The sequence below is a fragment of the Tursiops truncatus genome, chromosome 14, assembly GCF_011762595.2.
Source record: "Tursiops truncatus isolate mTurTru1 chromosome 14, mTurTru1.mat.Y, whole genome shotgun sequence".
NCBI classification, from domain to species: Eukaryota; Metazoa; Chordata; class Mammalia; order Artiodactyla; family Delphinidae; genus Tursiops; species Tursiops truncatus.
The window spans coordinates 47,472,308-47,489,804 of NC_047047.1; the positions used below are offsets into that span (position 1 = coordinate 47,472,308).

Genomic DNA, 17,497 nt, shown 5'->3' on the forward strand with positions numbered 1-17,497 from the left:
TTCTAAGATGTATGGTGCTGTAATTTCTAATTCAATTGCTGGGTGCTATAGGCAGTTTAATGATCAAAAAACATTGAACAGTTATGTATAAAGATAGAACCAATTTATATGCCTAAGGCAATGCCAATCTTCTCTTTTTTAATTTATAGAAGAACTTGGGAAACTTTAGGATCCACTTTCATGTGATGCCCATCTTTAGCCCACATAGCTGTGGTTGAAAAGACACAACCTGTTCTTAATAAAATGGAGATAGATAGATCCTTTCTAGAAGGCAAACTAAATGGATTCCTACCTGCCTATTATCTATGCAGTTTGCTGGGTTGTGCCTTTGCAGAAGTACCCATTCGAATCCCTATGCTTAAATGGCTTAATTGAGTAAACAGATTAGCTACTCAAATCACTAGATAGTTATAAAATAGAAATTACTTACATCTGATGTTTAAGGCAACGAAAAGGAAGCTAGAACCAACTAGTCTGAACTATAGTGAGAGATAGGGTACCTGATACAGATGGTTCATTTATGTAGTTAGCATCTTTAAAATATACCAGTAGAGGGAGATAGCTACCTAAAGGGTACGTAATGAGTCTCAGCTTTGTGGCACTCAAGTCTAAAAGTTTTAAAACTAAAAATATAATTGGTTTGATTTTCCCAAGCTACATCCATCTTTCAACTCTAGGGACAACTGTCATTTTAGTCTGTTAGACAGCTTTGATCACATTGCTTCGTAGATTTCTTATCTTTGTTTTATTCTGCTCTATTGCTCTTTAATGTTTCTTTCCTCACATTCAAAAAAAACAATATAAGTACTTCACAGGACATTTGCACACAAGGCTTTCTTCCCAAAAGGATCCAAAGTTACTATTCTATACATCTTGAATATGAAATAAATTTGAAATATTCGTGAAATAATAAGAAACAAACAACTATTAAAATAGATTAAAAATACGCTTGCAAACAAACCTGAAATCCATCAACGATATTACATACATATATATCAACTAACCTCCCATGAAGCTGTCTGTAAAATGGGGGAGTTGGGTTAATTATCACTTCATCCCTGGGAAGCTATTCTTTTCTTCATTAAATAAATTCATTTATTGACTTATGCCCAAATACTTTCAAATAGAATTTAAAGTGATTAGCAAAAATAATTTAAAATAATTAGGGAGAAGAGTCAATATGCAGGGGGTATTTTTAAAGGAAAGAAAAGAATCAAGTTGCTGAAATTAAGCACAAATCCTAAATCTTGGTTTCCTGATGGATAGAAATAAGGAAAGGCAATCTGTTCTGTAACTCACTTGACGTAAGAGGATATGGCCTATAAAATCTTCAAGAGAGAGCTTATAAACTGGGACTTTGAAATTAAAGGAGTGTTGAAAATGCATGCTAAAGGGCTGATAATGCAGATAGACTAAAAAGGGTAGCTTTGAGTAACTCTGGACCTTGATATGTATAATAAATGATGTCCTAGAAAAACAGGTTTTTTTAATTTGTAAGTGAAGAAAATCTGTATTTTTAAATCTGACTTTAAAGAGCAAAGGAAATGTTTTTTAAAAGCCCTTGCTGGAGTTTTCTGATAAAGAAACTCATCACTTTCCTAAAGGGAGAAATGAGCCCCCTAGAGGGTTCTGCAGAATCCAGAGGTTCTGGGTGATGCCTTGGGGGACAAGCTAGCCTGCTTCTTTAACAGCAGAGCAACTTCCCCTTTATGTGATTTTTATATTCTTTATGCGTGATTACAGGTAGAAAAAAATAATTCCAACGTTTTAAAATAATAATAAAACCACTGCCCCAGTTTTGTAGATATTCACTCTATAACACTCACATTAATGCTGGGAGTAAGGTGTTAGTACCAATGAGACATGTTTTGATATCCCAGAAGGAAGAAGTCTTAAAAGGAATTCAGATCATTAATGCTTTGAAAGACTATAATTTTGCCATGGGGACAAATGACTCTGAACTCCAAAATTTCAACAGTTAAGCCATCTTCCTTTACCAAATACATATGTTTAAAATGTTTGTGAGAATGTGAGATCTCAAAGGCGTTGCAGACATCCTCTAGACCATCTCCTCACTTTGTAAGTCTGATTTCTTGAGACTACAAGAAGCTGCACGTTTTAGCAAATTGCTGATTGTGGGTGGATCTAGTACCAAACTGATCTATATCATGTCTTTAGTACCAGCCATTTCAGTATCCCTGAGTGGAGGTACAGTGTATTTTTTAGAGATTTCTTTCCACCATGACTTATGCAGAAGGTGTGTAAGATTTCGTAACACTGTGATGGTGCTGTAGAGCAAGCTGGAAGTCATGACAAAGAGCAACTTTCCTATCCTCTTCATTTAGATGTGAGGAGACTAAGAAGTCACGTTGCTATCTAAAGGTCACATTAGCTGGGAGGCAGTATCATGCAGGGGAAGGTATGCAGGCTTTGAGTAGGTCAGACCTAGGATGGAACACTTTTCTATCACATTTTAGCTGTGTGACCTCGGGACAAGTCGTTTTAGATTTCTAGGCCTTTGGTTTCACATATGCAAAATGATAATGTAAAGATGAAATAAGTTAATAAATAAAGTGCCTGGTACATAGTAAGCATTTACTAGCCTCTAACTTCTTTCTTAGTAGCAAATTAAGGACTAGCAACCACAATTCTTAACTCCCTGTCCAGTGCACTCTCCACGACACTTCATGTTGCATAGGTAACATTGTTTTGAACTGAGAATATTAAGTGCATTAAAAAAAAACAAAACCCTGTCTTCCTAAATTAATCTCTTCACATTTTTAATAATGCAAGGAAGGAGCTTGAAGTTGGCCCGCAGAGATTTTCATGAACCAAAGGGTTATTTTTAATTGGGTTTTGTGCCTGTTGTTATGGGAGTTATTGTTTCATAGATGAAGCATTATGATTTTACTGCAAGATCAAGCCCAGAATGGGGTATAATGATGATATCATCCTTATGCGTCTTCTTCTTGACAAAACACTTTTAAATTAAGAGAATGGGAGTGAAGCTGCTTCAAAAGCGCACATTTCTAAGAAAAAAAATATCTTCCCTATAAAAATAGCTTTAAAATGATATGTTCTCTTTTCAAAGATCAAAACTCAGAATGGCCCTTGCTGCTGGTAGGATGATAAGATTCTGCAGAGTTACTAAACACTTCTTTCTTCACTGTTGAAACTAGAAAGAGTTCCTTTGATCCTGGAACTTGCTTTCAGCAATTGGTCTCAAAGCATTTTTGCAGTTGTTGAACTAACAGGCTTCCTCTAGATATTTAGTGATCAATCTCTCAAAACGGTTCTGTCTAGACTAGTTTTTATTCATGTATCCAGATGCAATTTAACTTCTCTAAAGCAACAAAAAGAGATAATTACTAATTTTAATGATGGTTCTGTTTAAAGATAGGAGGCAGTTCATCCTGCAAAATTAACTTATGTCACTGGCTCATTTTAAGCCTCAGAGAAACCCCAACCAAGGAAGACAGAACTTGTATCATCAGTAATATCCTAAGAGAGAAATCAGTGGGCTTGCTGGATAGCCTGTGGTATTAAAAGCAAACAGTGATCTCCTGTGGGACGGACTACTGAGGTTTCTTCTAGTACTTGGTTCCCTAATTTATTTATTTTTCTCTCTTCTTCTCTTTGGCCTTTTCATACATCCTCCTATGGTCCTTGGACATTGGCTGGTTTGGCTGATAGAATTTGGTGGAAGAAATTATGAACTCCATCCTGATCCTGAGTTAGTTGAAAGTCATATAACTCAACTCAGTGTCATGTCTTTAGTTATTTTAGTATAAATATAGAAATGTCAGTACCTAAAAAACAGGACAAAGTCTATCACCAAAAAATGTATCATTAAAAATTTTCATGATTTTTTAAATGAATCATAATATCAGATTATTGACAATGCTTATTTTTTAATAAAAAATTTCCAGTTCTTGGGCCTCCCTGGTGGCGCAGTGGTTGAGAGTCCGCCTGCTGATGCAGGGGACACGGGTTCATGCCCTTGTCCGGGAAGATCCCACATGCTGTGGAGCAGCTGGGCCTGTGAGCCATGGCCGCTGGGCCTGCGCATCCGGAGCCTGTGCTCTGCAACGGGAGAGGCCCGCGTACTGCAAAAAAAAAAAAAAATTCCAGTTCTATTGAAAGCTCTTTTTTCCCTTCGTTTTTATGTAGAAGAGAGACATTTGTCTAACTTTGTCATTTCAATAATTTCAAAATACCTCCTGAAATAACCTCTCTGTCCTAAGCCAATTTAAATTCAACTTGCACAGGTTTACATGGGTTCACTTGCGGTTGCTTTCCCAGTAGTTTACACTTCTTGTCCTCTTTCCTTTGGTCCTTAGCTGGGCATCACTTCCCTGTACTGCTACTTAATCTCATTTGTTTTTTCTTCCCTCCCACTCAACACTCGGCCCTTTATTGGCAGTGTTTTTTTCACTTTCTTCACCTCCTAAGAGTCCATTCTTTTACCTGTACCCACTGTCTGTGCCTCCACCAGACTTAGTTCTCAGACACAACATTCCATACATTTAAGAAGCTGGTGAACATTGGAGGTACATGATGTAAGAGCGAAGAGCAGCCGTCACATAGTCTCGTACCCAGAGCTGCCTCCTTGCCAGTCTAATCAGCCAGGTGCCATTGACTGAAAATGGTGAGCTGATGACCTCCCCAAGGTCAGAGGTTTCATGACTGCTAGCTACTTCATTAGCAAGAAAGTGATAAGGCAAAGTCAGAGAATTCCTGAGGGAGGGAAAAGTGTGCAGGTTTAGGAGGCTTCCCAGTGCTGTATTGACTGTGCCTATTTATAACAACAGGTGAATTTGTTTGTCTTTGATCAATGTGTAACGTTAAAAGATCCTTCTTAAAGTGTTACAGCTGAATGTCTGTTAACGTAATTTTCCTTGCTTGCTATGACTCTAATGGGCTTGAGAATTGATCCAGCCAGTCTCTCCTCTCTCTGTCTCCTTTTTCTCTCCTCTTTCTCTCTTCTCTCTCCTCCCTCTCCCTCACTTCCCCCCTTCCTCTGTCTCTTTCTCTCACTCTCTGTGAGGTTCGTTTGCTTGACTGATTCTGAGTGTCCATAATGACTGTTTGGCATATTCTACAGGCAAAGGTCCCGAGACCCTTTTTGCCGGCTATAACCTCAATGATAACGAATGGCACACAGTGCGTGTGGTTCGTCGAGGAAAAAGTTTAAAGTTAACGGTGGATGATCAACAGGCCATGACAGGTAAAGCCCCATCACCTTTGCCTTGTTGAAGCTTTAGACTTTCCTGTTTCTTGCAGTTGACTTTGAAAACCAAGTGAACAGCTTGAAGCTGATACACACAGTTCATTTCTTATTCCAGTTCTTCCAGCAACAAGTACATTTAATAAGCAGCATGTTAAGTGTTTTTTATCTCAAATGAGCAACAATTTTTGTCATGTTCTTTTCCATTTAATAATGCAAAAAGAAGTTATATTTTAATTGTATGGCTTGATAAATATCTTAGGGCTTTATAAAATATTGAAATTATTGTTTGGAGGCCAATTTCTGTTCAATTTCTTTGTTTCTTATATATTTAGGCAATGAACAGCAGCAAGTTATACTTTTTAGCTTCTGGGTATATTGATAGATATGCTGGCATTCTGTCAGGTGAACTGCTTTTTATTTTAAGCTATAATAGATCATTTGGGGCCATTTAGCTCCGTTGGTTAAATTCTAATATTAAGAATGTCAAGTTCAATCCCTGATTTGTAGATTTCCTGACTGAGGTGAGTCACATACAGGTGCGTCCCGGAGACATAGGCAAACCGAATGAAAGAGGAATCGGCGCACCTTTATTCTCTCTGCTGAAAATAACTTCCAGCACATGACCCGCTGGGATATTAGCTCCTTTTTCTTTTTTAGAGACTATCTCCCTGTTAATTATTTTAGTACAAGGCACAAGACAGTCCTTGTGCAGCAGAGAAGTGTCTGTTCTACATTCAGTCTCAAGGGGGTTTCCGTACTCAGAGATCAGGTGATTGTATCAATGTAGAAATATCATGTATGGGATTTTAACTTTTAAGAGAATCATTCCTGAGTTCAAATGAAGCAAACTACCAACTCACAGATCTCTTACCAGGTTGTATTTCTTTAGCCCTTTATGGCTTTCCAAAACCTTTTTCTACACATGGGGGCAACCTTGCTTTGTTTCCGAATTATCTGAAGAGCTTTAGAAGGACCAATTCCTGACCAGATACCACAGAAAGTGTGGGAGGAGCTCATCATTATTACTTGTTTTTCTTAAGATCTCTCAGAAGAACTCTAATGCAGCTTGTCCGTGGATTGGCATTTAAAAACCACTGCTATGTTATGTCATTGTATTCTCCCAGGAAGGAAATCAACCAGGGAGCCATTAGCATAAGCCTTTATTCAACATTGCCAACAGGAGAAGTCTCTAAAGAAACTGTGAACTTAGGGAAGGAAGGCAGAATATTTATAGGGCTTTGGCAGGAGTGTTAGCTGAAGTTCAGCTAGTTTTGGTTAAAGGCAGTTCTTGGAAGAAGAATGAATTGTTTCTGTAGATTAGCATCTTTGGACAATCTCAGTTTTATCAAAAGGGGTAGAAATTAACAGGGTCTAAGGTCATTTGCAAGAGGTTGGGAAGAAGTAACTGCCAGGGACAAGGACATGTGAGAATCGCAGTAGAACATTCTTCAGTCCCTTAAGTTTGTCTCAAATCTCACACAGCCCTATGAAGTAGATAGGGTATATACATTCTCACTTTATAGATGAGGAAGCTGAGGTTCAAAGAGGTTAAGTGACGTATGTTTCTTTGAAATGCCATTGTTACCAGAACTGAGAGAGCACCTAGGTTTATTTTTTAATTTTGTTTATTTGTTAACTTTTAAAAATTTGTTTGCTTTTTGACTCATGGTTCATTTATTTATATTTATTAATATCCTAATATATGTATGACTCTATGATGAATACATTCCCGGACATAACATGATTTTATGAGGATAATATATACACATATCAAAATCACATGACGACCGATCATGTAGGGTAGCATGTAATGTACTAAACGGTTGAGTAAACAATTCATGTTCTTGGGGTTCAGAAGAGCTTAAAGGTTTCAGGAATAGCTTAAAGCAATAGATAATATCTGAACTAGGCTGTAAAGAAAGGATAATACAGAAGATAAAAGTATCTGGGAGAGCATTCCACACAGGGAAGTATGGCTTAGATGGGGCTAGACAGACTTATGTTCAGGGAACAGAGAAGGTTTGTTTTGTTTCATGTAACCATAGCATGGTTGACATGGCTAGAATGGCCTTTGGGGGCCAATTGATCACTGCTCTGAATGAAGGAATTCATATTTCATGGGTTTTCAGGCAGTTGGAAGTTGCTGCATTTAAGCTGGAAAGTAAGCTAAGAGAATATTTTTTGAGCAAATGAATCCTGTGCAATGTACTAACTACTTCAGGATGTAAAGTAGTAAAGTCCTGTACTACAGTGAATGAAGAAGGTATAGAAACAAAAGACTGGTGCAACACATTTTTTTAAAGTTTCATTTAGAAATAATTTCAAATTTACAAAAAAATTCAAAATTAAAAAAGTACAAAGAACACTGATATACTTTTACTGTGGTGAGCGTGTTGTCCCATTTGCTTTGACATTTTCACTCTCTCATTTTTTTCTTAACCAACTGAGGATAAGTTATATACTTAATAGCCCTTCATTCTAAATACTTCAGTGTGCATTTTCTAAAAATAGGGATATCCCTTTACAGAACAGAGAGTCACCAACTTCAGTAAATTTGGCATTGATACAATATTTTTTTAACATCTTTATTGGAATATAATTGCTTTACAATGGTGTGTTAGTTTCTGCTTTATAGTTTTATCTGTTCTCTCATCCATATTCCCTGTTTGTCAGTTGACCCAATGTTGTCTTTTGTAGCATTTTTGCTTCCATCAGAGCATTCAGTCTAGGGTCAGACATTGCATTTTGTTTTCATGTCTCTTTAGCCCCCTTTAATGGAAAACATTACCTTAGACTTTCTTTGTCTTTGATGACATTGATAAATTAAAAAGATATATAGTCCTCCGACCTTTTATCAATGTAAAGTCACTTTTTGGGCTTATCTGATGTTTCACCATGATTATATTCACGTTTTGCATTCTTGGATGAAATACATTGTTGATTGTGTGGTCTTCTTACAGTATCCCATCTGGAGGGAAATGATGTCCATGTCCTTGACTCATGATTTTAATGCTTGGTCAGCATGTTGCCCAGTTTCTCCACTGAACAGTACGTTTTTCTCCCTTACAACTAATAAACTGTGGAGAGACATGTTAAGACAATGAAAATATCTGTACTTCATCAAAAATTTGCCCTAGATGTATCATCCACTGAAGATTTTACCTGATCCAGTCTTTAACACAGTAGTTACAAGTGATTATTTTCAAACTCCATCTCTCTTCCCACATTTAGAGTCAGCACTTAGTAGTCTACTATATATAAGAGCTATCCCTTCATTCTTTCTTTTTCTTTCTTTCCCTTTCTTCTTTCCTTTTTCTTTTCCTCCTTCTCTCACCATCTTCCTCTTTCCTTCCTTCCTTCCTTCCTTCCTTCCTTTCTTATTGGTATAGACCCACAAGTTTCTATATTTTCAAGTAGTTTATAATTACTTCACTTAATTATTTTGGTGCTTAAAATGTCCCTGTTTGGGCCACTATGAATCCCATGAAGTTGGCCTCTAGGATCTTGTGACATGCCTCCACTCCAACATTTTTTCTAGCACTTCTTCACTTTCTTGATGTACATACATACATATCAATTACACGTTCACATAAAATGCATATACATGTATTTTAGAAAGCATGAGTTCACACTAGCACCTCCATATCTACAGCATTGTTTCTTGACTCCCCCATTCCATGTTTTCATATCCCTTCTTCCAAGGTGGAATCTTGGCTCCCAGTGATGTCATTTTCTCATTTGCCCCATCCAGTCAAACATCTACAATAGTTTCAGAATTGCTTTAAATTGCCCACACTACCACGACTACTATGGACTGAAAACAATTCACTATTAGTTTGTGATTCTTCTCAGTCCTTACTGCCTAAGATTTAATGTGTATGGTCAAAAGCTAAGTTGATAAATAACTTTGATTAGTTCCTTTCTTTGTTTTTTCCTTTCCTTTTCCTTTCTTCCTTTCCCTTTACTGTAGTTATAGTAGTCATTTGAAATACAATTAGTTTTATTTATTTCAGCTCCGTTTTTTCCCTCCCATTCTTATGTCTTTAATTACAGTCGTGTGTAGAACGTTAGCATGCTTTTAAAATCAGTGCAACACGTTGTGAATTAGGAAGTGATGAATAGAGTACGAAAATGATCATTGTAACAGAAATGTTCCCTAGATGAATTACCATCTAATTTTCATTAAAATTTAAGATGTATCTTTTCAATCGCATAGATTCCTACCAAACTTCTAAATGAATAGTTATATTCTATATTAGTCAGTTGCTTTCTTCAACTTCCAGTGAATACATCATTCCTTTGTTACTTAAATGGTTGTGCATTTATCTCTCACCAGCAATCATAATGTTAGGAAGCAGAGTTAACAGATACTTATATGGATGTAGTTGGCTTATCGATATAGGAACAAATAAGAGGTGGATTCAAAGGAGAACTCAGAGAGAATTGACTCTGTTGGGGGATCATTCCTAAGCTAATGTCACATGTTTCCACTCTTCTGCTCCTGAGCATATACTGTTTCTTCACGGTGAAGTCACCCGTGTCTCCTTGGCTGGTTAATACTGGGAAACTCTGGCACCTAAGACTTCATTAGGAATCCATAGGCCATTGGTAAGGTTTCGCTTATGATCCGAAAGAGAAGGAATTCCCTTTCAAACTTGCCCAATTTGGATGACAAACACATTTGTTTAACAGATTTTTTTTTCCAGGAGGTATTATTAAAATTAGGAGTCTTTCCTAATTATTAAATTAGGCCTCCTAATTTTTAGGAGGCCTAATTAGGCCTTTCCTAATTATTAAATAAAGGCCTCCTAATTATTAAAATTAGGAGGCCTTTCTTCTGGGGTTACAGGATATTTAATCAGTCATGTGCCGTCACCCCCACTCCCACCCACACCCTGGATCATGCAGAAGCTCCTGTTGGCTTCTGTCTTCACTGGTTCTCACCAAAAAAGACAGTTCTCCAAGTTTGTCCTTTAAGCGATAAGAAGCCTGTTGTTCCTGTCCTAGGGGAGGCGAAGGGTCTTTGCTGACTCCTGTCGCTGAAGAGCTGTGGTTCAGTCCGCCAAGGTTTACCTCATCAGTTCTCTCTGAAACCCTGAACCTGACCAGAGAGCAGGGTGCTGGCACTCAGTACTGCTAAATCCCACCGATGTTCATCTCTGTCTCCTAGTCAGTGGTAATTGCCTCATCTAGTTCAGCCCTCGAATGCGTTCTGCTCATTACTTTTTCCTTTCTTGAACACCTTGCAAACTAGGCCTTCAGAAAAGATTAGAAAAGGTGTTGTTTTCCAGAGAGTTGCCTTCCACTTTCTGCCAAGTAAAAGCCTTTGAGGCAAAGTGCTACAAGGGACTTGGCTAGCTTCTTAGAACTGAAGGGAGAACACAATATAAACCAGCATTTCAGTAAATTAGCCTGCCATTTACTCTTTCTCAAAACTGCCAAGGCCTTAGAGCAGAAATTATATTCTGTCCCCTCTCCGTTGTGTAGGAGTTGAAAGTTTTTTCAGTTGTGGAAACCAACTTGCTGTTTCTCAGAGTTCAAAGATGAATGGGCATATAACCTGAGTAAACGTTGACGGTTCACACCAATTATGCATATTCTCCCCCCACTCCTCCACCACACCTCTTCTGTTCCCCCAGCTCCCAGCGTCTTGCTTCTCAGAACTAAAGACAATGTTTTGTTTCTCACAGTAATTGTCATCAGGGTGACTCATATTTGGGAAATTATGTTTTGCCAAAGATCTCATGAAAGTCAATAATTCATAAGAATAAAAAGTCAGCCTTGAGTTATATAGCATAAAAAAGGTTTCCAAAGATGCAGTGGAACCTTGCCATTGAGGCTTCAGGTTGGAATGAGACTTTTTCAAACACTCTAGTGGCCACATGAAGCCAGCCATGAATCAGGAAAGCAATAGACATTTCTTATTAAATTTTACAGCAAGTTCAGAAATCACTGAACAAGAAAAAATTTTTAAGGAAATCGCTGGAAACTCTTCATGCAAAGTCCTACATTTGACCACATCTTTAAACCAGAGTTATATATACCGTTAAGTCAAGTATTTGTTGAATACAGGACAGTACATACTCAGGTCATTCCTGGGAATGTCTGAACCTCACCGAGGCTCATGAGGGTAAGCAGTTGCCAGCAAAGAAGCCCAAGAAGAGATTCCCCAGAACTCAGATGAGAAAATGTTCTACACACTGTATGGGATCGCTAAGTAGGGAGTCCTTGGGTTTCAACATATCACCTAGTCTGTCTAAAATATCTGGAGTTGTGTGTTCTGTGTGTGTGTGTATGTTAGTGTGTGTGTCCTCTGTTGAACACTATTCACTGCATATCCAATTACCCAAGCCTGGAAGCTGGGACCAGCATTATTTCCCCATTCTCCATCGTTCTGTACATTATTAATAAATCCTGCAGTTATATTGGTGACACTATCTTATTTTGTCCATTTTTTCCATTTCTTCTATAAACACTCTACTTCGTATTGTCTGCAATCTATTATATCCACAACAGAGAGATCAAATACACACACACACACACACACACACAGAGACTCATGTCTATGTTTGCCTAAAAGCCTTCAGTAGCTCCTAATAGAATCAGGAGGCACTGTGACATCTGACCCCTGACTCATCTTCCCATCTCATCTGAGCACTAACCTCACTTACTCATGACTCTCCAGCCACACTCTCTGGGTTTTTCTCACCTGAGAGCCTCTGTTCATCTGTCTCTCCTTCCTGGAATCCACCTCCCCCTTCCTTTTCTCCAGTTCTTAGCATGGCTTTCTCCTTTTAGTTCTTCAAATTTAACTTAAATATCCACTCAGGTACTTGCCCGCATTCCATATTTACCAACCCAGCATGCTGTTCATCAAATTCTTGGCATTTTCTGAGTTTTATCATCATATAGTTAATTATTTTCTTACCTGGTTTTGTCTGCCTTACCCCAATAGGCCATGAATTTTGTGAAAACAGGGAGCTAAGTCTGCTTCTGTCAACATTATTTCTTAATTGCCTAATACAGCACCTGCCTTATACGTATACTACACACTCAGTAACTTTCAATAACTTTTCAGTGAATTAACAAGTGGATCTAAGGCTGGGGAGGGGTGGTCATTTTCTTCTGAAGCAGAAATTTAACCCAACTCAGAGCAAGGCTCAGCCTATAATCTTGCTATCTGTTTTGGTAGAAAGATTTGATTTAGAAATTGAGATTTCTGTGCGAACATACCACCCAGGTGGTTGTTTCTTACTGGAGATTATCATCAATCTGGACGCCCCAGACACTGAGCAGAGGCATTCTGTTAATCTCAAATTCTCCTTTTCCAGTAAATCTCTAGGAAAGATGCTGCATTTTTTTAACGAGTGGAGCCTTAAAAATATTTCTCCTTCATTGTCCTTCATTTTTTCTTAGTCGATATATGTATACAATAGTAGAGGTGGCTACATTGCCAACTGAGGATTAAACATGGGAATAAATTCTGAGGAAAAAAGGATTTTTAAAAGGCAGCAGTAAATGTTTTCTTAGGCAGTGGATAATGGCTTTTAGGTGCTCATTCTCCTTCATGAGCAAACATATCTGCCATTAGTGTCAATGCAATTTATATATGCTTATTAAGGGAAGAATAGGCTCTTGAACATGGGCCATAATGATTTTTCTTGTAATTGGGCCATGGCTGCTCCAGTGCTTTTTCACTACTTTTTTATTATGTATGCTCTGCATACATATTCTGTTCCTTTGAGAAAAGAAAACAGACAATACGTGTTATTTTTATCACTGAACTTCTTTCTCAGTTCTGCTGAACAAAATGTGCTTCCCTATTTCAGAGCTGCCAAGAACTGGACAATTGGGAGTCATATTTAATTTCACGTATTAGAAATATTTTTTCTGGATATTCTCGTACTGTCAGTTGGTTCATTAATGTAGCTTTTAAGAAGAAAACATGACCGTTTCAGGAGCAGGGTGGGTTCACCAAGTTAAGACTCAGATTTTAATATAATGAAAAAGATAAAATAACTCAAGGAGATAGAAAAGCCCAAGTAATTGTTTTCAGCTTTGCATATTCTTCATTCTATTTAGCTTGTTAATTCAGTGTTACTGGTGTCTCTAGTGATTTATATTTGAAAATTATTAAAGGCTAATTTTATTTGCTACCCAAGAGGTAGTTCCACACAGACTAGTATTGAGGTCACTGAACAAAAGAACTGAAGAAGGGGAGAAAAGTGATGTCATATGAGAAACCAGAATTGCTAAGGATTTAACAGTATTTTTGCTTGGGATAGACAAGAAGGAGGTATAGTGGGGAGGAGGGAGGAGAGACAACTGTTTACAGTGCTATTTTTTGTATTAAAAAAAACCACATTTACAGAGAAGGAATCAGAACAAACTAATAACTGAAAAGAGAACATGCCAAGGGATGACAGGACTGCCGTTGTCAGGATCAAGGACTAGTAAAGAGGTATGGGAATTAAGGAGCATTAAGTACAGCTCAGGGGAGAGTTCTTTATACCAATGAGTTTGTTAACATCAAAATCAAGTATGTGGGCAATTTTTCTTGTGCATCAAAAAGTATGCCTTTTATGATTTAATTACAGGCATTTCCTTTCAAATGCCACCTAGTATTTTATTGTTTCTTTCTAAAGAAATGGAAATCTGTCAGACTGGTTGAAGGAGGCCCACAAAGGGGGGTGTTCAATCTTTATTACACCTGGGAAGAAGGTTCAGTGCATCTTCCCAGGGCTGAGACTGGGATTGGCTCTAATTCATATTTTCATTAATATCAGGGATGATGGGATAGGGTAAGCTCGATAAAATTTCCAATTACGCCAAACTGAGTAGTGAAGCTAACACCTGGAAGAACTTGACTGCAATTTAAATGACCTTTTTGAGTTTCTGAAGAAAGTGATTGAGTTTAATTAGACAAGAACAAGATGCAAGGAGCAAATCACTAGCAATGATAAGAGTACTTTACCGCTGTGCTTTAGAAAACAAGTTCACATCTTTTTTAAATTTTGACTTCAACCTTTCAGGTAGGTACAATGATCACTCTGGAGGTAGGGACGGGACTAAGCAGGCTTTTAATGGGGTTGGCAGAGAAATATGGCAGGATGAACAGCGATGGGGTTGAGTTGAAGAGTGAATCACTAAATAAATTGGCAACCAAGCTTCACACTAGGGTGTTTAATAGAAGATTATACTTTGTGGTAATGTGGAATAATTTTACTGGTATTCTTAAAATTGGACATGCCTTGAACTGGTATGTTGTGCTCAATTTAGGTATCCAAAACCTAAGTGCAAGGAAAATGGCAGAGGGCCAGAAGAGATCAACAGGAATTCTTCGTGATTGGGAGACTAGGTCTAGGAAAGACGGAATTATTCAATGTAGGAAAGAGAACGTGAAAAGTACATATTTAACTTCAAACACATTTTCATGGTTCGTAATTGGAAGAATAGTCAGCAGCTCTTCATTATTTCTATTGATATAGGAAAATATACAGTTACTTTTTGTTTTTCTTGAAGAACATTCTTTTTTTTTTTTTTAAAGGGCATATGCGTTTGTTTGTGTGTGTGTGTGTGTTTTTTTAAAGAAGATGTTGGGGATAGGAGTTTATTAATTAATTAATTTATTTATTTTTGCTGTGTTGGGTCTTCCTTTCTGTGCGAGGGCTTTCTCTAGTTGTGGCAAGCGGGGGCCACTCTTCATCGCGTTGCGTGGGCCTCTCGCTATCGCGGCCTCTCTTGTTGCGGAGCACAGGCTCCAGACGCACAGGCTCAGTAGTTGTGGCTCGCGGGCCCAGTTGCTCCGGACATGTGGGATCCTCCCAGACCAGGGTTTAAACCCGTGTCCCCTACATTAGCAGGCAGATTCTCAACCACTGCGCCACCAGGGAAGCCCCGAAGAACATTCTTTATAAAGACAAACATCACATCACCATGGAGCTGGGATGTATCACTTTCTACTGGGATGATTTAGGATAGTCATTGACCCTAATTCTCCTCCCTCCCTCCCTCCCTCCCTCCCTTCCTTCCTCCCTTCCTCCTTCCCTCCCTCCCTCCCTTCCTCCCTTCCTTTTCCTTTCTCTCTCTTCTTCCTCTTACCCTTTCTCTCTTCCTTTCTTCAGTTTTTCCTTCCTTTATTCTTTCTTCTAGTTTTAAAAAATTCTGCAACTTTAGTTAATGAGGATCATTTTTGTTAAGACTAAAATTTGGACAGAGATTAAAACTTGACCTAAGAAAGTTTTATTAAGTAATTCAGCCTCGCCATTAAGGTCATTTCTCATGTTTACTATACATAACTGAATATCAAGGAGGTCTGTAGATCCTTGCATTTTAAAATGTGATTTTGCTATGGAAGTCTAAAGTTGAAAGTGCCCTTCAGATGCAGAAAATAATAATACACCATCTTCTCTTTTAGGTCAAATGGCGGGGGATCATACGAGGCTGGAGTTTCATAACATAGAGACTGGCATCATCACGGAACGCCGGTATCTGTCTTCTGTTCCCTCCAACTTCATTGGACACCTGCAGAGCCTGACATTTAATGGAATGGCATACATTGACTTGTGTAAAAATGGCGACATAGATTATTGTGAGCTCAATGCCAGGTTTGGCTTCAGGAACATCATAGCAGACCCTGTCACCTTCAAGACCAAATCGAGCTATGTTGCCTTAGCTACGTTGCAAGCCTACACTTCTATGCATCTTTTTTTCCAGTTCAAGACAACATCCCTAGATGGACTAATTCTGTATAACAGTGGGGATGGAAACGACTTTATTGTGGTTGAATTAGTTAAAGGGTAAGTACAGGTCCGTTCAATGACAAACAGAGCTTTATGAAAATGAACCTCAAGTTCCACAATTATACATTAAACAGAAGGTGGTGGGCAGGGAGGGTGGTTTGCAAATAATGCATTTGTTTAAACCACTTTTTAGGTATCTTATAAAGTTAATAGGGATTCAGTACAGTTTTTTATATCTACATTTCCATACATAAGGTGCAAATAGCGTCGAGTTCTAATTTATTGTAGGCATTCCATAAGTCTTACTCTTCAAATGTGGGTATCTTTACTACGCACATGGTAATTCCACAAAAGAATTTCTACACTTGTCGGCTAAGTTAAATAGCTAATTCATGCAAGCAGATTACTTCAACTCCACAAAATCCCATTTAATTGAGGCTTAATTCTATGTCAGAGTTTCTTGAAGAATTTAGAAAGATTTTTATGACATTTCCTTGAAACTGTGATGAACATTTGGTATCTTTTAATTGATTTAGGTATTTATTCAGTCGGTGAATATCATTGCACACTTACAATTGGTTAGATAATATGCCACACACTAGTTTACATATATATATATTCCTTGCCACTCCTGTGCACACTTCAGATTCCACCAACCCCAAGGCACACAGATGCACACAACCCGAGGGGATACAGGTGAACACATAAATTTAGCAGAAAAGCACCAGGAAGTTTCCTAATACGATCTTGGGCAAAGGTTCAGGAGATTATTTAGCAAAATTAGGAAAACCTATGAGTCCGGGAGTGGCTCCCTGAGCTGGTCTTGAAGGATGAGTGCACATTTCCCATAGAGAAATAGGCATTCAAGATGGCAGGAAACAAGGGCAGGAAGCTGAGAATCGCCAGTTCTGTGTGGTTGGCAAAGGATGGAGAGAGTGGTGGAAATAGGGAATGAGTAGTGACAGATATTTATCTTCCACAGCGACGAAGTGGAGTGTGGACCACAATTTTAAAAATATTTTCACTATTTCCTGTATTGAAGACAATGAATAATCCTCCTTGCTGAAACAGAGTAGTGTTTCTTACCCTCTTGTTAGTTGAGCTTCTGCACAACTCACTCTCATGACTTCTAGCAAGGATGCAACCACCTGAAAAAGAGATCTCTGTTTGTAATAAGCAGTTTGACTCCATCAGAAATTCAAAAAGTGATGAGACTCTTCCACCTTCCCTTTTTTCCCAGGTACTTACATTACGTGTTTGATTTGGGAAATGGTGCTAACCTCATCAAAGGGAGCTCAAATAAACCTCTCAATGACAATCAGTGGCACAACGTGATGATATCAAGGGACACCAGCAACCTCCACACTGTAAAGATTGACACGAAAATCACAACGCAAATCACAGCGGGAGCCAGGAACTTGGACCTTAAGAGTAAGTGCACGGAGTCAGAGCAGCAGGCAGGAGCCCACATGGTTTGTGCTCGCGTGGTACATCCTTTGCTTTGGCGGTGGGGGGAGGGGGGCGC

At 38.3% G+C, this 17,497-nt stretch overlaps 1 protein-coding gene across 1 annotated transcript in view; it reads left to right on the forward strand.

Annotated features, from left to right (window-relative positions):
* The window catches only part of NRXN1 (neurexin 1), a 689,266-nt gene that overhangs the window by 101,760 nt on the left and 570,009 nt on the right, over window positions 1-17,497 (forward strand). Inside the window, exons 6-8 of the mRNA XM_073791370.1 lie at window positions 5,105-5,227; window positions 15,648-16,029; window positions 17,213-17,403. Coding sequence (XP_073647471.1) covers window positions 5,105-5,227; window positions 15,648-16,029; window positions 17,213-17,403 — 696 coding nt within the window. The remainder of the gene's footprint in view (window positions 1-5,104; window positions 5,228-15,647; window positions 16,030-17,212; window positions 17,404-17,497) is intronic.